Source organism: Battus philenor, unplaced genomic scaffold (genome assembly GCF_028537555.1).
Source record: "Battus philenor isolate CCGP_79_NKW_IND1 unplaced genomic scaffold, ilBatPhil1.0.hap1 SCAF_9, whole genome shotgun sequence".
In the NCBI taxonomy this organism is placed as follows: domain Eukaryota; kingdom Metazoa; phylum Arthropoda; class Insecta; order Lepidoptera; family Papilionidae; genus Battus; species Battus philenor.
In genome coordinates this window covers 4,657,106-4,679,188 of record NW_027181759.1, presented here as the reverse complement: position 1 = coordinate 4,679,188, position 22,083 = coordinate 4,657,106, and the positions used below count along the sequence as shown (strand labels likewise).

At 32.9% G+C, this 22,083-nt stretch overlaps 1 protein-coding gene across 6 annotated transcripts in view; it reads left to right on the top strand.

The window, feature by feature from the left end:
* The window catches only part of ckn (CRK like proto-oncogene, adaptor protein), a 356,007-nt gene that overhangs the window by 196,016 nt on the left and 137,908 nt on the right, over positions 1–22,083 (top strand). For 2 of the 6 annotated variants that reach the window (XM_068775449.1, XM_068775448.1), the window contains exon 2: positions 8,424–8,988. The exons of the other annotated variants lie outside the window; for them this stretch is intronic. In XM_068775449.1, the coding sequence (XP_068631550.1) occupies positions 8,451–8,988 (538 nt within the window). In that variant the 5' untranslated portion in view covers positions 8,424–8,450. The remainder of the gene's footprint in view (positions 1–8,423; positions 8,989–22,083) is intronic. 6 annotated transcript variants of the gene reach the window in all.

Below are 22,083 nucleotides of genomic sequence, written 5' to 3'. Positions count from 1 at the left end.
ATTAATCATTCTGATTACATGTCATATTTATCATTCTAAAATAAATACGCACATCACAAAAACAATTAAACCGCAAATTACTCCAATCATAAATTGTTATTTCAAATATTTATTTTTTAAAACATTTTAAATGGTTATCTTTATGTTAATTTATCCGGCGTAAAAATTGTTGTCACTACGAATAAAATTCAAGGTTATAAAATATACGAGAAGTATCAATATATGTCTATCATATGCCAGTTACGCTATAAATTTTTTATCACGAGTTAAATAAAGAAACGGTCAGAGATATTCTATGTAAACAGTTTGCTGATCAAAGATGTCTGGTTAATATTGATCCACGTCTCACCGCTCCCGCCTTACTATCCAAAATTTTGAATCAAACGTTTCGTGACCAATAACAAATAACATAGACCATATATCTTTGTTACATATAATATTTATTATCAGGTTACTCTTTAGTAATATCCTATGGACATGCACTAAATAACTGCACTAATTTATAATAAAGATTTTGTATTTGATGTAATTGACATTATTTCGGCTATGTGCAGCTTCATGGAAGTTGAAGTTACGCAAAGTGAGATTCCGTGAGCTGAAAATTTTCTCTGGACAATCGTTTTCCTATTACATTGATGAAGTATTCTAGTGTATATCAATCTCAGGCGTAATTAAATAACAAATAGGTTTTTCCCTTAGATACTTATAATGAATTAACACATTATTAAAGTGCAAATTATATAAAATAATTTTAGAGGAGATACTTAGACTAACTTCACCTTTTATCGGTTACTTTCATTCGATATAGTCCTGCAGATTGGAAGGTTGAAATGTCAGTAAGAAGAACACACAACATATGACATAGCTTTTAAAAAGTTAAAATTATTGGAATGCGCATACTATGAATGTTTTAATCGAGTTTTGTACCATAGGTGGGATAAATGAAGGCAAAAATCATGTTGTTGTTTTTTGCATTGTTTTTAAAATGTTATATGGAAAGTAACAAACGTTTAAAAAATAGAGGTGGTAAACAGATTTTGTTTGAAATTTATTTTTGTGTATTTCGTGTAATAAAATTGCTAGATTTGATATTATATAATCCATAATGTTAATTTGTATGTCATAATACAGTATCTCATTTTAACACAACTATGTCATTTCTTTTCTACCCACTGTTTTAATAATAAGTAAAATTCAAATTGGGTTCAAAAAAGCAAACTAATTGCAAAAGTTAATTAGCAAAATGCACGTTTAACACGATGCAACTTTTGCTGCGGTAATTACAAATGCACCTAACAATAATTGGGAAGCGAACTCATCTAATTCCGTATGAACTCTGTCTGGCGCAACACTTTGACTAATTAATTTATTGCTTGACTGTCGTATATTCATTTCATATCACAAATTGATTACATTTCCTATTCAATTTAATACACATATCTGATTTTTAATCTACAATTAAAACACTACGGTTGGTCAAATTTTATTGATTGTTTGATTTTCGTCTCCCTTGTTTCTAGTGTAAACGATTACTAATTTATTTACTCTTGTTATGGTACTTTTAAGACATGTTTTTAAAGGATTTAAAACACAAAATCGTAAACAGATCAGTCTTGTTCCGTAAAATGTTATGGATTCCACCGATACAAAAGCCTAAATCCATTTTGGTAACAAATGAAAAATATGGTAATAAAATGTGTTACAATATCATGTCCTCTCAGTTGTTATGATAAACATAAATCAGCGTTCCGTAGCCGACAGAAAGCATCATACATCGCGTCTGACAAGGTTAACAGTCCGTGTAACATTACGTACATATATTATTGTTTATCGCTAACAATATGCGTACCACCTTAACGTAATGTACGGCGGCCCACTTCACTTATCGACGGAGAAATGCGTCGTGCAATAATTATTAAGGTCATCGGTTATTAATGATATGCCTTGTAATTATTTAACAAGTGACTTACTCATTTTTTGTGGACACGTTTTTAAAATATATGATTACATCAGTCTTCATGATTCAAGAACTACTTTCAATCTTTCATCTATAAAACTAAAGAAATAGCCACGGGCACACATTCCTAACATATTTTTTCTTCTGATTGCAACAAACTACCAATACAACACAGTTTTGGAGTATCTTACACTGTCTTGAGAGATCCAAATGCTGCGCCTGTTTTAACGACAATCCTTTGTTTGTGCCGCTGGTGCATCGTTATTTACACTCAATGTCTCTCCGGATTCTAGACTTATGTAAATTTAATTCAATTTAACAAAATATATGAATACCCGGTATTGATTAACTTTCAACCATCAAGGTGTTTTACAACACAGTCCTACTGATACACAAGTACTTCTTAAGTAAATGGAAAAAAAATGTTATTATAAATTTATTAATTTTCCAAAAAAGTTATGTGTATGTTAAGTGTAGTAGCGTTAAATACATCTATTTTTAAAAGTTAAATTCATTAAATACTTTTAATCACAAATCGAATGCCGTGTAACTTATTACGTATTTCACTATTATCGTACTTACTACTTACCTTGTTCCGTTTCTAATGTCGACGTTTCAGCCTATAGACGCCCACTGCAAAGCATGTTTAAGATATTTATGGGGAATATGCTATAATAGCCACGGTATGGTGGCTATTATAGCGTGTAGTTTTATAGTACGCAGAGGACGCTGCTGTTCATTCTGTAGAAACTTGATTATGAGCAGTGACAATCCTGTATAATACCTTCGATCCTAGTCGCAGTCTTCTGAGACTCATTGCTCTGTTCCTAATTTAGTTCTTTGTTAATTAAGTACATATCTATGTGTTATCGTTTAGTTTAGTAGACGCAATAAAATAAATTGGATTAACTATTACGAAAAAGATTATCTTTGACATCACGTAAGCAAAATGTTATGTAATAAAAATGTAATCCATCATGAGTATCACGTTTACATTTAGATCACGAGCGTCTGTCACGGCTTTGTCCGCTTGACTTGCTGAATGCTCCGCTAGTCAGCCGCTTCCGGACCATAACACCCCGTGTATGGAACTATTATGACTCGTAAATTTTCCCTTCTTTTGCGAAACCGGTAAAATTGAGTGTACACCATATTTGGAGCGCATGTTTGCACAACCGTCTCGACACATGCATCAAGATGCATTAATACACTGATTTCTTGCATGAATGTAGCAATACATACAGCGGCCCACGTTTCTTCACGCGATGACCGTGTTTTTGGAACATGAATGTATGCTTTAAATTTTTGACCATTCTGCGCACATTATATATATAAATGGATTAAACATTAATGTTTTCACTTAACTGAACTATTATATTTTAGAACGTTGGTCTCAAGAAACTCTAGTAACAACTACCCTTTATACCAATAGTTGGTATAACTATGTGTATTTATAGATCCCACTGGAAATCGCTGGTCATTCTATCTATCGCTACCATCATGATGATGATGTGATATTTTACAAAAAATTCTGATATTCTAAAAAATTGCGCACGTTGTACTTTACAAGCTTTTCATTAGATGACGTAAAGAGTTTGAAAATAAAAGTTTACGAAATGAATTCCGTTTCAAAAGTCAATATTTGGTTACAGAAGAAATATATACGTCAATGGCAGAGATATTAGATTTCTTCCTTTATAATACAGTAACATGACATTGTTATATAACCCGTGGATTTAATATGTTATCCATTATATTGATAGTATTTTCAACAGCTTTTTATATCTTTTTTTTCATACACATGTTACAATCCAAACATAGCGATTAAATCCTCAAATATTGTAGATTTAACCATTTTTTTTATTAACGTTGATATGTAAGCAGGCATAAAATCAATTCTATTGTTGAGTGTGCGTATGCTTTGCTCGAACCTTGCTCTTTATTAGCTGCGGTGTGGCGCGCACCGAACGTGCGATGTTTTTGCTGCTTGTGATTTATAGCTTCTTATCGCCGCAGCAAGGAGCCGCTCTTAATTGGCAGACCGATATCGTGTGCTCCGTGTCGCAATGATGACATTTTTTTGCGTTCAAATAAGCTTTTGCAATAGCGACCATAAAATTAAAAAAGGTCGCAGTACATGATTTTGTCTCATCTGGAAAATAGAAAGTTTTTCGCCTTTTAACAGGGACAAGAATTTGTTTGTTAGTGAATGTGTAGCATTTGATGTCATTTTATGTATGGTATTACTCCCTATCCAAAAATAAATGGTTTCGGAAATATAATCGTAATTATAATAAAGTAAAAAAATCGTTTTCAAAATTCGAATTACAACATACTCAAATTAAATTAATTAAATTGTTTAGATCTGTAGACTGTACTACCAGCAGTCATTGGCTTGTTGTATTTCAACAAAACAAATGAATGTTGAAAGTTAATAGTGATAGCTTTATACAGGACGATAGGATTGTAGAATATAAGTAATGAGTAGAATTTTTAAAGGTTTTTTTTTGCTAACAAACGAGTTAAACATTCATCTACCTAAAGCTTTTACACCTATAATCAGGGATTACTATGTTTGTAGGTTTTTTTTCTGTCTTGCTTTATTATTATTATCATCATGACAAACGATAGGCGCTTATTGCAAAGGCATAGGTCTCCCCCATAGCCACAATGATCCGTTTCACGCTGCCTCCATTCTCATGACAAGGTAGCCCTTGTATACTATATGTCGTCGACTTGCTTTATATTCCCTTGAAAAAAAAATACCTTAATAAATAATTGCAATAATATGATATTAAGTAAAAAAATAATGACAAAGAGGATCGAACTCTCGCAATGCGAAGCTTAAACGCAAGCTAAGCGGCGGGCATAGCTTGTGTAAATATAAACTCAAAGTTCCCTACTCTAATAACTCTTGAAATGCCTCCTTTGACGGAGTGGTTTGATTTGTTTAGTCTCCAGTCGAGTCGAGTGGCGCTCACCGAACTCATTTTAACTGGTCAGAACTTTAACCGTGAGTGGATTCTTATTGAAATTGTTTTAATCGACTAGTTTGCCCGTGGCCGGACTTTTAAGTTGCTTTGTTTAAAACAATAAGCTATTTTGTTAACAATAGTATTCGTATAGAATTGAATATATCTAAAAAAACGGTTTACATTTTGATAAATTTCTTTTTTAATTTTAATGTGAATGTAATCACCATTTTATGATGATAATTCATCATCTAAAAAAGTCATCTGTCTACCGTATGGACGGTACGGTGCGCTTACGGATCCGTGATCCCCCTAAATCTTAAGACATCTTCGCTCACATTCATTTTGTACTTTGTGGCCCGCCCATTGCAACTTGTTAATACCTGCTTAATAATTATGAAAATTAATTAAAATATTTAACAATACTATTAATGTAATATTATGTTTGAAAATTTAATGTAGTTATTAAAAATACGTTACAGTTTACCAAAAGGCTACTTTACATCCTCATTCCCAACGTCGACACCCAGTAACAAGTTGAAACAGTTCAAGTTAATGGAAACTCGCTGATTTCTCGCACGCGAGCTAAAAAAACGCATGCTGGACCGACTTTTATTTCTTGTTTTTTGTATACCAGCGCACGCGTACCCAGAATCGCATTTTACTACAACTAAAGAACCTTTATCTGTGTCTGTCTACATATATAGATGGACCGGATTCAAGGCGGCTTTCTTTACTTAAAACTATGAAATGTATAATTTTTTTTCTGTTGGAATACGACAAGTTAATAACTTCTGGCAGTACAAAGACGCAAGGACTAATTGTAAACATTAATTTAATATATATTGATATGCATTTTGAATACGATTTTACTTACAATTTTTGGGTTAGAAGTGTACAATACAATTATTGGCAGCAATTGACCTGTTAATACACTCCTTTAAAGCTTTTACACCTATAACCGAGCATCCTGTATGTCATTATTAGTAGCGTATAAAACAATTATGGAGGAGTCATACATCGTCAAATGAATAAGTTGAATTTATTGTAAAATAATATAAAGAAAACAATAATGTGCTCAACTGTACAAGTTTTGCAATAGCATTAAATGATCAAAGCGAGCGTTGTTGTGAATGAAATTTCGACACTTTAATTGTAATGCGCTCAGACCTTTAAGGTATTATTTACATCAGGTATTTTCTCGATCGCTATTTCGATGTTGAGCTTTCCGCGGTGTCGTTTACCCTTTTCGCAATAATAACGGCGACATTTTGTATCACTTCGATTTCATTTACTTATATCCGACACTTAATCGACAATTCGAAATGGTACGTTGAAGTGGGAACTTTGGTGAAATACTTTAATGAGAATAAAATCGCGTCTGTGTTTTCTTGTAAGTGTCCCGATAATGCCTTTCGTGCGAAATATAGCCCGATTCCTATCAGTGAAATCATCGATTAAAGTCAGTGGTTGATGTCAGCCTATTATTTGTGTAGCAATTTCCTTATTTTGTACTCAGAACAGATGGTCATTGGAACCTCAAGTTTCTGGAGCGGAGGTCAAGAACCGGATAGCGTAAGACCTCCACTCACACGGACCTTAAGGTTCTGGAGAGGGTCACGGACCGCATAACGTAGCTTAGGACGTCTACGTCGGAAAATGCTGGATGCAAAACGGGTGCCACAGTAACAATGTATTTCTCGCTAACAAACAGGCAAACATTTGTCTGTTCAGTTACGATTTAGTTTCTAGATAATGATGTTCGTTATAATGCGTGATACAAAATGTTTAAAAATAAAGTTTATTTTTATGGATGGATAAGTCTACCAGTGATCGCCTGGTTCTCATTAATTCAGTCGCTATGAAGCTTTCTCGCAAATGGTTCTTGGATAAGCTTGACTTTATTGGAAGAAGTATTCGGCAAATAATAATTTCCAAGCTAATAAATGAACTTTTCGTGTCGTTGTTTTATGATTTTTAAAACGATATTTAACCGCCTGGCGCAAAAATGAACTTTATTTTCAGACCCCAAACATTTTAAAATATACATCTTTGTAATGTACAAATATATCCACACGCGAAGTAACATTTGATAATCATGCAGTTTTTTTTATGTAAGGAAATGTTTCTCGAATATTTTTTTTTTCATTTTGAAATCAAAGGTTATTATTGTAATGTAAATAGTTTCTAATGTTTTCTAAACCATTAATTATAACTTATAGCGTTAGCAACCAATCAATAGCTTACATAGATAACATTAGCATTAACTGTTAAAACGTTTCATCCCGATTGCGTAAGTGCAGGAAGGTGAGGAAACACATGTCGACATATAAATAACTTCGGGTCGAATCGGTCAAACAATGTCGAACTACCGGCGAGTGGGAAATGCTAATTCAATAATCGGCCGTTTCCCTCCGTCGATCATAGTTAGCGCGCGGAGCGGCCGAAACGTTTCATCCTCTTTGGGATTTATGTCGAACCTGCATGTTAATCCTGTTCAATTGCCATTTAATGCATGCGATTTGAATTACCTATTAATGACGTATTAAAGTGTACTCTATAATATAAAATATAGAGTATATATATATAAATATACTATATATAAATCGTACCTTACAAAACAACCTTTTTTAAACTTATTTTATTGTAAGTAACATTTGAATTTATGCCTTGTTTAACAAAATAACGAATATTCATTGATACTTCCAATTTTTTTCTCTCAGTAAAACACTTATTTTATCTCTTCACATTAAGACATATTTAAAGTAACGATATTTGAAATTACCCCGATATAATGCTTTAAAAATAGGAGAATTACTTCATTAGTGATATTCGCCTAAATCTAAACAGACAAAACTATTCTGTTCGGGTTTTTTTTACATATTTTTATGACATAGTAAATAGTCCAAGGATCCGTGCTTTGTATGCAACGAAATTTAACAATATTTCGCGAAAACAGTAAATTTTATGTCGATCGCGCCATTTCGTTGGTAAACATATTTTATTAGAATGTTAGTTCAGAAGTCGGACAAGTCACGACATTGTTACGTTAAACTCGCGGCCCACACGCAAATATAACACTGACTATAACCGTAATAACCTCCGATCCCGCAGAGATAATCCTCACGACGTCGTCGGTTAAATATCGACAGTTAAAGACGATAACCCCGGCGGAGCTAACTATACTAAGCGTTCATTATTTCACGACCGGTCGCCGTCATTTACTGCTCCGCTGATATCAAACGGCTTGTTATATTTATTTACGTACAAACCCAAGATCTCTGTGTACGGTAACATAAACAAATCTATTACAAGATTTATGTATAAATCCACACAAATTTATGAAATATTCCTTTCATAACATAAAACTATTTGGTTTCATAATTTTCAAAATATTATTTTAACTGGTCGGTGATCGCAAGCTGAGATGATAAGATCGTAAGATACAAAATTAAATTAAGAAAAATATCTAAATCGCTTCGTTTCTTTATCAGGTGTTCGTTAACTAAGAATCAATCGAAATGACGATAGACAGAGCAGGACGGCCTCCGGCCCCGCGACGAACTTCGTCGACTTACAGAAGCTACGATGAGCTCGGTGTTATAGACCGAGGCAGGCCGCTTAGATATAGGCACGGCGGTGTCGAAGATCTTTCTGGAATCGAACAACCTAGAGCTTATAGAACGTACGAGCCCCAAGACTTAGATAACATCACAGTTATCAGCTCTGAAGATATTCCAAAACCAAAACGTAAGACAATAGAAGGTTTAGCCAGTGGGTTCCGAAGAACGTTTTCAGTCCGAAGCAGGCGCGACGAACCTGAAGGTATACCAATGGAAACACTGAATGTGGCCTGTGAAGAAACATTTGCAACGGTGAGAGGAGCACCGTTCGGAAGACGTAGATCTTTGTCTCGCGATAGAGGGTCGTCGTTACTAGCAAGGAGTTCGTCAGAGGGTGACGTCAGGATGACTTTGCCGCGAGCGCCTCCGAACCCGACGCCTCGCTTGCATCGCTGTCTCCGCGCGCTCGGTGGCAGCTGGAAGAACCTCCTACTATGTGAGTCAACAGGCCTTCTCGCCTCAATAACATAACTCCATAGAGTATAATGACTACCGACATTTTAACAACTATCTACCGCTATTTTTAACTAGACTAATTAACCAAGAACCAAAAACAAACGCAAACATAACTCTTAACAATAAATCCGGTTTCGCTTTTCATCATTCTCGACGTTTAAAGTTTAAAATGCAGTTAAGCGTCCACAGTTGCAGCCCCGTCGGAGTTAATTATTGGTGCGACGGGTACAAATAGCCGAGGAAAGCTTACGTTAGATATCCGATTAAACCGCGCGCTTACACGAATTAAACGCTTTCTTATATTTAAATTAGGTAATTGTTTGTACTGTTATAAAAGAGAGTGATTGATCGGTCCAGTGCACTGAAATTCTATTTCTGATTGGGATAAATTTAACTGACGCAATGAATAATGATACGAAGCCTCATTGCGATCCATCATGATTTATTTACCGAACTAAATCTGAATCGGTTTCCATTTGTTGGGTTATTTATTGAGTAACTGCCGATTATCTAACCACAGTGTATTTGAACATGTCAAGTTTGTATAAAATAGATTTTGTCCGGGAATTGATTATATGTTTAAAAAAATCCATTTAATTGAAAAAGAATAATTTGTCTTATTATAAACAGGGTGGTTGGTTAGTTGGTTTTAAAGGGATGATTATATATCATTTCATTTACTGTCAATTTATGTGTGGTACACCCTATACAAATTTCAATGATAAAATAATAAATGATAATTAAAACGTATAACACACGTAAGAAAAAGGTCTTTCAAAATGAGGATTACCGCATATTAAAATAATTTATCGATTATTATCTGTCCCAGGCGACGGTGTTGCCAGAAGTTATTGCCTTGTCGTGTGATGAAAAACGTGTAAAATCTTGAAAGCTTTTCACTTACAAATAAGCATTTTGAAGTTTCAGAACCAATAAAAATATTACATTTAAGAGTTTTAACCTTCTCAAACTCCTATATAGTTTATTCTTTATATTTTTGTACCACCAGCTGTATCGAAATTTTAAACGTGGGATAATTTTACTAAAGCAAATACGTTTTACCGCATGGGGACCTAATAGCATTTCTCTCGGTTAGAATTGCTTCGCAGGCATTGTGTTGTATGCAATAAATACAGGGATAATTAAGCCTTGTTGGACTTGCTTCCAAGAAGTAGGAAGGTGGACGTTGGGAAATTTTGAAACATTTTTATTGGAATGCCTTTGATAACAATTCTTCGTCGCTAATGACTTAGTTTTTGGTGACATAGCATGTACGTTTTTTCTGTTTTATTTACATTTATATAGTTAACAATAAATATATACTTACGAAATCGCCAATTTATACACACAGTTTGTTGGCTTAAATAGGAGCTGTTATGAACTATTATTATTAGAACTAGAATACATTTAATATTTAAATTAACTTAAGTATTCTCATGTTTGTAGATATTATTTATAACAATATTTTGTACATAAAAAGTGATATCTTAGTTTGTTCTTCAAAGTTCTCCAAGAGTGGGGTCACATTTCATCATTCAAATATTTTCGAAATTATTTAGCGTTATAATTTCCCGGAATTTACATTAAATGTACTATTTTACATTAGATGATGTAGGAGCAACATTACATCATCGTCTGCGGCGTATCAAAAAGGGGAATTCCACAGAAATTTAATTCTTTATTTACATCGGTATTATAGGAGCAACATTACGTTACGCATTACAACATTAATTGTTGAAAATTATGTTTTAATTTGTCTACACGTTCTATTTCTTTAAAGACTTCACCCTTTGTAGGTTATGTTAATATTTACTGATCTTTGCTCTATCAATCCCCATGCGTACAGAGAATGCGTGGGTAAGCTGGCAAGCAACAATTGTGCACTTATGTTAATATTACTCTGTTTTTATAAGTCAAAACACTTTAACTTTAGTTACTTTAAAACGTTCTTCGAAACTTTTAATGCCACTACCGCTGTCTGAAGTCTGCAGTAGACCTCCGGATTTGCATAAAATATTATGCCATATTTATGAATTTTTCGAACACCGTCATATCCTGAAGTACCTACATTTTTTTTTAAATAATATTGATATTGACTAATTTTCGTCTATCGTACAAAGCATTGTCTAACTCTTTGTATTAAGAAAACGTCCGCACATTCTGGTTCTTACCTAATTAACCGCAGCGATACGAGCGCCCCTTCTTGGTTTCGCTCGCTTTTATCGGCGTACTATCGCAAATACGTCGCCATCTTACCTTCTTGTGCCGCATTCGTGCGTACTAAAGTTTCTGCGTACCGATCTATGAAAGCTAACGACCATACGTGTTAGTATATCGTGTGATCTTAGCCGGCAAGCAGAGCAACTTATTGTCAAACAAATATAAAGCTTATTGTTCCGAGATAAGACATAGAATGAAGCGTTTTTTTTATATTAAATGTTTGCCATAAACGCTTACTGTTGCTGTGTAGGCTGCAAGCATATGTAAGTTGCATACAAACGACTGTATGGATGTTATGCTTTAGTTAAGAAATCTTATTAAAGCGACACCTCCGTTTATGGGATACAGGAATGTGACGTGTAATGGGTGAAGAGCGGCAAGTAACTTCTATACAAGATGATTAGTTATAGGTACAAACATTTTTAATGAGTAAATGTATATATTGCGAATTTTCTGCCAATAAATGTGTATTTCACTTTATTCAGGTTACAGAAATAATAAATAGCGTATGGATAATGTAGCAAGAAAGATTAAAAGAACTACAGATTACTACAAATAAAAATTAATTATGTTCCTGCCGACTCTGTCTTGCTAGAATTTTTGGGCCTTATCTTATTCTAATAGTTTCTAACTATAAATACGATTATCGAAAAAAAAGTGTGCAAAAGCTTTTAAGCTTTTTTGCTGACTAATGAGGTACAATTTACGCCTTTAAAGGTTACATGTATAGCCATCCTGTATATTCTACACGAACACCAAAAGAAATCACACTTTCTAATTTGATTTAAGTTAAAAAACACGATGTTTTACATTCATTATAGAGACCATAATAACTAAAATATAACAACTTTTCCCAACTACCAATATAAAATTAATGTTTAGTAATTTAATAATATTTTAGATACTATTAATAATTAACCTTCGTTCACGTAGTACGCAATAAGATATCGTAAATACAATGTTGTAATAAAAGTTTAGTTGTATTACATAATACACGTACAAGAGGTATAACTGCATGCAACGTGAGTGTGCAGCGAACTTTATAGCACTCGCGTGCTTAACCCTGTGCTGGGAGTGGGCTCATTTAGAAAATTACCTTTTTAATTTTCCATAACAACAGGCTCACGGGCCCTGACCGAACAATGGTGCAGTTCAAATGAAACCCTGCCGCAACTTCTGTTCTCCCGTTGTTGACATCTTTTTGAGCCTCGCGCGGATTTATAATTGCACGCCGCATAATCTATGGTAAAATGTGCAGTTTATGCGATTTGAAACGCTATTCTTAACGTGTTAAATCATATTTTTATAACAATACATTAACGCCAGGCTAACCTTTTTTAAGAACTATATTCGCATAATTATTATATTCACATATAGTTTTTTTCTTATCTAATCAAGTAAAATGACGAATGATCAACTTGTGTAGTTACCACAGGTGTAAAGACAATTTTAAAGTGTCACATTTTTTATTTATTTACTTATTTACACGTTTTGAAATGGCTGTCTTATGTCTTTATAAATATTCTCTTTCAGTTAACCTAGTCGTGCAGGGATATAATAACAAGACAATGTCTTTAAATGTAATAAAAAGTAACAAAAAATCTCAAAATACATACCACTTACACTGTCTTTGATTAGGGCATATAAGCATTAAATATGTGTGAATGTATTCCTCAGCAAAAAGGTTTAAACCATTTACACATATTTCCAGTCTGGTATAAAATGTTATCATTCTGAAATATGTTATATTAATTTATTTTTCTATTCGAATGCGACGGGCCAATAGCTTGTAACAATACTGAGTCTGGGACAGATAGAAAAGAATAATTAAATTTTGTTTATTTATTTTTAATTTATTTATTTAATATTCTTTAATGTATACGTTAGGATACATATAATAAGTTTCACAATAATAGACAAAAAAAGTACAAAGGACGGTCTTATCACACAAGGCAACCTCTTACAGACAACCATAGTATGGAAAAGGTAGAAGTACTAAAAATAGGTAGTTTACATAGGGATCTGAATTTTGAAAACGTTTCTTCGTGTTATATTATCATTATGTTATTTATTATTTTTTGGATAGTGTGTACTAATCATCATTTGAACCAGCAATATATATACATCTTCCGAGTTTGATAAATACTATATATATGATAAATACTATCTCTACCCAATTACTAATAACATATAGTTATGTACGTAGATTTTAATAAGTATGAAAGTGAAAAAGTAGTATAATTCAAATATTGAAGTAAAATCAATACTAATACAATTTCCAACCTCGCCTGCGGCAGGCACTTCCAGTAGCTCCGCTTAGTGTAGTGGAAGTAATACGTCTAATATAGAGAGGGCGGAGGGACGCGAATTGTCAGCGTTTGTTCAGCGTTCGAGGCGACAGTCGTTGCTGTCTCTTAGTGAAATTGCTTTTCTGTGGGAACGTATTAGTTACGCCGCACTCTGTCATCTGATTCAATTGAACTGTTGGTGAATCGCTTTTAGCGGTAGCGGTGAAGCAATCAAGTATTCCTATATACGGTACAATACTATGTTTGCGTAGCTTTGTTTGTCGAATACGCCTTTTAATATATTCTGTCTCAATTTTCTTGCAATAATTAGTTTTAAAAAGATTCAGGCTTGCGATAGCGGGTTTGATTTCAAGGATGCAAACTTATATAATTTATATTTTTTGCATTATTATATAGGATTGCCATCGCACATAAACAACTTTCCGGACGATGGATGGCAACGCTATCTACGTTCCATAATATAACACTGGGTTTGGCTAATCAGCTGGCCAAGTGTGACGAATATGCTACATCCCCGGTAGGTCTTTGGGGCAGGCATTTGCCTTGCAATGGGCGTGTATAGGCCGAAACTACGAATCAGTTTCATTGATAAAAGAATTGTAATAAATACCGTCTTTTTTAATAACAGTGTAATATTTAACTTTTCCAGATCTAAAGGGATAAAAATACTACTTTCAGCAATTTTTATATCTGTTATGTACTCCACATAAGAATAAAGTCATATACAATATTTCAAACGAGATTTCGACATTGGCTATAAAAATCAGATGAATAAACAATATTTTAATTTTTAAAAATTTTGTCCATCAGACCTATGTAAGGAGTGACTATCTACAAATGTCTTACCCAATTCTTTTTTTACACGGTACAAGCGTTTCTTAGAAAAGCGTGTAAAAATACATGTGGTAAATTTGAAGACATTTTAACAAATTAAAAAAAAAACAATAAACGTAATAGTGTACTGTGAAATTTTAATCCATACGTACAAAACCTAAAAAATACAAATTTAAATTATAAATAGAAATCAATTTCGCAATTATTAGTCGCTAGTTGAAAACAAGCCTGCACGTATATTACGGACTGGACTGAAAATGCTATCAGTAAATATGTCAGATATGTCAACCACAACTGTTGAGTTTGAAGAACGATCTAAACTGCCTCTGTTGTTGTTTTTTTGTTTCTCAAGTTGCTTAAGTAATTCTTGATATCCAGTGCATAAAACTTAAAAATACGTTGAAATATCAATGCACGCTTCATAAATGAATTCAATCTGGAAGAAAAATATCGAGGTAAAAAAGTGGTTTTATTCTTATTGATAAACTGCGTTAGTTCCTAATCGTATTTGCATTAGAATTTTTTTTAAAATAGTATAGGAGGACGTTTTACTTTAATAAATTTAAAGTTTTAGGTTATTCATTTTCTTTAGTCCAAGTAAAATTTTATTCTTATCAAAATGGCTACAAATGTACTTAACAAGCGTACCTTGTGCAAAATTGAACGTAATATTTAAGTCGCAGTCCGCTGCGACTGGCAGACAAGATGAGGGTTATACATTTTTATGCCAGACGGGGTCATTTGGGCCCGTCACGTAGCCGCGGGTTATCAGCCGCACGGGACACGTACGACACGCGTCCGACACGATACCGTCGCACTCGCGGCACATGTACAAGTAGATCAAACGATTAGAGGATATTATGCAAATATTCCGTTGCTCTTCTTGAGTTATATTGCATTGTTAAAATACCGGCATATTTATAACGTAAGCAAATATTTTGCTGTACGTTAAATTCTTTATGAACTTAGATTTTATTAAATTAAATTATAAAAATTAATCGTCAAATCAATAACTATTCGTTCTTAAGAACATGTTCGACTTTCAGCAAGTATTCTAAACCGATCTAGTGAATTTGCTATGTATTTTGAATGTTTGTTTCATTTATTTTATTAAATTAGGTTTGCTTACATTTAATACAATTTCCTAGAATATATTGCTTACACACTAATTTTGAATAAATCGTACAACGAATTGTAAGCAAAGACAAAAAACAAACAATACCAAAACAAATAAATATAGGGTAAAAATGCGTGTAAAGAAGGATATCACGGTAATTTATTCCAGTGGTTTATTTATGATTGGAATAGAATTCAGTCAGGTAAAAAATTTTGAGCATTGCAATGATCAATGTAAAAGATCTGCAAATATGTTAGTATTATTGACAAATTCATTCGTTTACATATAAAATGTAATAAAGCCTTAATTTAATTTAGCCTAAAATTTGCCTCCTTGACAATTCTGACTGATGAGATTTTATACTCCCTACCTCTGCCGGAATTAATTTCCAGCAATAACAATTATGAGGTACAATGGCGCTATACGCCCTGCAATCCCTCTTTTAAGCTCACTAATTCTACATAAAGCTCTCTTCCTTCCTGCTAAGCTACGAAGAATCCCTCGCAGGTAACTAGTTAAGGCCATCTGTTTTCCAATCTTAGTAATATACATTCACAGATAGAAAATTTATAAAAAAAAACACTCAAATGTTTATATTAATTCAATTTTAGCGAAAAATCACAAGACATTTTTTCTATTATCTTCTACATTTATTATTACCATATCTATTGTAATGTAATTCACGTGTGTGAATTTCAAATAATTATCATTTCCGCATTAGGACGTCGACTATTGGATATTCACCTGACCCATAGTTCCAAAAAGGTTTTAAGCGACTTGCATCAGGGTTCTTCCAACGACATCATCAAGAATCTTAGAAATAAGGACATGGTAACAAATTGTAAATAAAATAAAGTAAATATAGAAGTAATATAACAGTAGCTAAAGATTCCTGATATTATACAAAATTGTAAAAACTTAGAATGTTATAAAAAGAAAGAAAGAAATAAAAAACAAAATTGAAAGTGCTGCGATATACCAACATAGTATGGTTAAGGAAGAGAGGTGAAGTGTGAATGGAATATAATTAAACGGTAAGAGAATAAAAATAAACGTGAAGAAATAATGGGAATAAGAGAGTAATATTGACGGAAGCGAAAAGTGATAGGAAAACACGAACTAAAAAAATAATTTAAAATAAAAAAAGTCCTGTCTTTTATATAGATAACAGAGGCGCTTAAACGTGACCATTAAAAAACGACCTTAACATGATGTTTGTTTGTCTACCTTGATGGTGGATGTACCACGTTTTGCTTGCCAGCCGTGGTCTTTACTCAAGAACCTAATAATTCACGCAAGAGAATTTATTCAACGATTCAGGCTAAAATACAGATGTAACTCTTGAACAGCATTCTTTCTGTATCTACGTTTTCTACTGACAGAAATTACACTATTTACAACAATTATATTATTTTTTCTTCCGGAGAAGGGCAGGGCATCCTAAATAAACAACGAGTTATGCAAAGTAAACCACATTAGTACTAAATAGTCGGTGTGCGTTTCTACAAGAATACAGACGTTAACCAATAATCTCACGTGTTTTTTTTTTAACAAAAATCGGTTTTCGAAGTAATTGCACATAGCATTAACATTCCAAGAATATTTCTACTATGGCAGCATTTTGTTCATGTTCGACAACGCCCATCTATAATAAAGGATCAATTACCAACGTACTAAAAATATAATATTATTAGTAATTCACCGTAAATTACTGTATAATGTGGCTTAATCATGAGATTGTTGTTGAAAGTACATAAATACAGCATTCAAAAGTGACCAACGTCACACAAATTTGAACATTATGGTTATGGTTATACGGTTGATTGTAAATAACACGCGTTATTTAATATTTTTCACCTTTCGAGAACACTAGTGATCGACGCCTTGTGGTTTTTGTTTTATAAATTTATTATTTTTCAATCATCGCGCCTCGTTTATGGATTTACGAGTACTCTATTATAGGTTATAAATGAAAGCGTACCTATCTATGCGCTTATCTTACAGAATTTATTAAAGACACTACTTTTTTAATATTAAATTTTTCAAAATTGTTGGATTGTAATTTACAATATTTTATATTAAGATTTAAGGATTACTTTTTCGCAAGAAAAAAAACCCTAGTTAAACGCAGCATAAAATAAACAAAAATAAAACTAAAAATACAGAACACACAACAAGTATAATAATATATATAGTAGAGGTGGCACACGGAACACAATAATAATAATTTTATAACTAAAAGGCAATCGGGTCCAAATAATTGTAATATGAATTAATTTAGTTTAAAAATATTTCGTAATAATAACTTTATTAAATTAACTAATAAATTGTCAATTATTATATTTATGTATACAGTGCCGAGGGCAGTGGTAGGCCAGCGGTAGGGGATTGAGTTTTGCTTGCGAGTTTTGTTCGATTCCCGCGACAAAATCGTATATAGTTCACATTTGTTCCATTAATTATATAGGATTGCCACTGGCCTCAAATAAGTTTCTAGACGATTAGCAGCAGTGACCTCTGCATATCATAATACTCTACACTACGATCACCAACCCGATCAAGCGTGGCGATTATGGTATATCCTTATGGGGAAGATTATGCCTTACAGTTGGCGTATCTTTTAAAACTGTAGCATTTATTAAAAAATTCCAATGATTTAAGTAAAAAAATGCATTCTCATTTAATTAGTTAACTATATCATGCACACGTGGTTCTTAGATGTTTTCATCTTTTGTTTATTGCTGGATATTGTTTCTGAAGATGCTGGGTGTCGTATTTCATTTTAAATTGAATGTACGTCGCGTGTATGTGCAGGGTTACCACAAATACGATAGTGTTTATTTTTTAACCAAAATGCCATAATTTCCTTTTCTTAGTATTATATGTTATGTTTATATAAATTACATGATCATCTATAAATTAATATCATTAACGGCGTGATTAATAAATTTGAATTAATAAAAAAAACAATCATTTTCTTCATTGGGTCGCGTTTTGCATGTATACAGATTTTACGTTCCAAAAATAAAACATTTTACCGTCAATTATTAATAATATTAATTAAATAGTGAATGCTATCGAGCACGGCTGTTGTGTTTTCAAATATTTCAGTATGATATTGAGATAACGTAGCAAACTGATAAAAACTATCTTAGTTAATTAAAAAAATAATTGTGTAAAATCGACAACCCTACTTGAATAAGACTGAGCGGTGGGGCAACAAGAGTATTGTCCGCGCTGAATAATTTCACTTAATTGACACATCTGCAGAGTGAACCAAAACGAACGCATTGACGATTTTATTTATATTCATATGTTTTATGATTTATGTTCCAACTCGAAATCTTATACGTGATATTTTTTCTTTGTACTACTCTTTTTTAAGCTTTAATACGGTGACATAAGCTATGCCCGGGTTTCCTCTAAGAGCTCTAATTGGGATTTAGTAAATCCGTAGACGAACTTAAGTAACCTCTAGCCCTGCCCATTTTCAAGTTGAAGTGGCAGTGGATAATGGCAGATAACATAGCGTTCAGGAGTGAATACCACCGGCAAGCACAGCGTGGGACGTTCACCCACAAGGTAGATAGATGACTTTTATTAAGGTCATCTTAAAATAATGGATACAGCCCGCTTCTAATCGGTATTATTGTAAATCTATAGGAAAAGCTTGAAAAAAAAGTGATAAAGACAGCGACACACTTTTATATGTACGGCAATAATTAAATGAACAATTTTGTCATTTAAAACAAAGGCAACAACCGAGAGAGAGGTGATTCTATTTCATATACATGATTAACCTTCATTAGAAAGAAGATGTTCATGCGTTCAAATATTACGTTAACAAGGGTTAATAAAGACGCCACTATCCAAGTACATTATCCAAGTAATTGCTAGCACATTTTAATCAAGCAATATTAAAATTAAATACCAACATAGTCTTGCGAATTTAAATTACGAGTAGAATTATATAATCAAGATCTTTTTCGTAGCAATGTCGCAGTCACCCTCCCATTTCATTCGTCATCATTTCTACAATTGGACTCGTCCAAAGCAAAAAGTTGTCAACATTTTAATACATTCAGAATCGCTTTTGTCGTTCCAAAAATATTTCTTCCCTTTGTCAGATATCGCGCACAAAGAATTCGTGCAAACATTTTTAAAAAGGTACGACTTTACGACTCTCAGAGACGTCCCTCCATCCCTTCAGAAGAATTTGCATTTTTCGGCCACTCGTGTGCTTATGTCCGGAATCCGGTATTTTACTTTTAGGGAAATAGATGTTGGAAAACTTCTCAGAATTTAATCACGTTGATAATTAGAAAATTGTGCTAACAAAATAATGTATAACTTGATTTAGTAACACTTGTTGGTGCAGTACTAATTTATTTATTTATTTAAACTTTTTACATTTTGTATCGTATCAGACTTAATGCTTTTGGGCATTCTCTACCACTCAACCTAATTAATTTATTAACACTAAATACAGAAACGTTTTTCAATTAAGCCTAATTTGAAATAAGTGACTATAATATATAAGATTATATAGTTCTCAGCTATTAAAACCATTGAAAATTCAATGAATCGTCATTGTTTACTGATCTAGGCATTAAAGTATGCCTTCGCCTGGGAACTGTGAGCACGATTTTATTATTAAGAGCAATTTCACTACATTTTTAACACAAACGGACTGTAAATATTAAGTTAAGTTGATTTTAATAAAAAACTGTTGGTTTTTATTAACGTCACAATGTCGTAAGTAAAAAGTGAATTGAAAAGTTATATTAAATATAACATAAGCTGGATAGATTTTTAAAAACGAATATCACTCAAAAATACTTGATGAGAAGATCCTAAAGTTAACGCATTTTTAAACGCTTTTAAGATCCTGTTTGTTTATTAAGCAGAATCCCGAGTTCTAAATAGCGCAAAAAACGTGCCCTCAGAAACCGAAGGCGACGCAGCTAGGGGTCCCGAAGCCCATTATTCGTGGGTTCAATGTGTGCCCTTTGCGGACTCCGCCTTCAATACCCTGCATTGTTCTCGCGCTCGGGCCCTTTGTACCTTACCCTTCGCTCCCCCGAAAGGTTTACTGTCCTGGCTCTAAAACGTTCTAACTCCGTCCTTCGAAAATGATTTTTACATCATTAAGTTTTATATTTCACTTTTATGTTTGTTAGGCTAGAAATAGTTTAAAAGATAATAAAATAAGCGACGTAATATATACCAAATATTTAATGTGTTTTTAAGTTAGAATACACGGATAAATCGAGACTGTTATTAAAGTTTTTAGTGTAATTAGAAGTTAAAAGCACCCCCATTAATATCGCCATCCCTATAAAATCCGTTTTTGTATTGATTATCTTCCCCTTGCCCTGTGACGAAGTAAAATCTGTTACAAAAAAATTATTTAATCCCCGATGACAATAAACATAAAATTCAATGATTATTTATTTAGCGAGAGTAAATTCAAAGTTTAACAACACGTGTTCGAGATTAACCAACGGTTCGTGAATTATAATACATGTATAGAATATTTGATCTATAGCAGTTCCATTGTCTCCGAATTGAATTCCATACTCCTTAAGTGGAATCGAAATCGATAATTTACTAAACCGCCATCCACGCCTTCGAGTATTTCATTTAAAGTTTGATTTATGAATAAGTTACCAATTCATGTTGTTTTGTTACAGGTAAGTACCGAGAATTGTTCGAAGATTGTACGCTTCTCTTATTGTTAAAACTAAGACCTATTATTTGCTGTATGAGGTAAGTAAATTAATTGAAATATTTTGCTTACATAAATAATTATAAACTTTTTATTATATAGTAGTATAAAAACCGCTGTGCTGGGCCTTAAGTGTGTGCGGCGAGACAGGGAGAGTATCGGCTACCATGTTCTATATATACAGCTTAACATAGTCAAACGCAGATGAACTTAATATACAAAGATACATCCTGCGTTACCTTGTGATGTAAAGAACGTCATTTTTAAATTGGTTACTACTGCTAGTAAAGATTTTAGTCAATGCTTTTGAACTTAATTTTCGTATGAACATTTAGAAATAAACCAAAAAACCCTTAATCAGTTCAGAATGACCAAACCAAACGTTTACATTTAATGCGAGTTTATTATCTCTTCTAGTATTTCGTCACTAGTTATATCTTTTCTTTCGTCTAATGGCCGCGATATCGCTGTTTAAACATTTATAATAGCCAAATAGTTTAAATAATTTGTAAAAGTTGATATTTCTAAATGTGACACGAGATTCATAGCTATTATTTAATTTTATAATGCCGTCTCAATAAATGCGTAACAATTGACCACATTTTAGTTATATACTTTGAAATATGAATAAAACATTAAAGCATTGGTAAATAGTGTAAAATAAAGAACAAACAAAGATTATCATAGTATAGACGGATTACATATTTTTGCAAGCCTTTTAGTTTGTTCATTTACTTTACACGAGATTCTAACCTTACCTTAATAATGAACAATCAATATCGATAAGCATTAATTTAAAAAAAAAACGTTGGAGAAATAACAGTCAGCTCGTTCGTCAGGACGTTTCGTAAGTGTCCGAATATGATA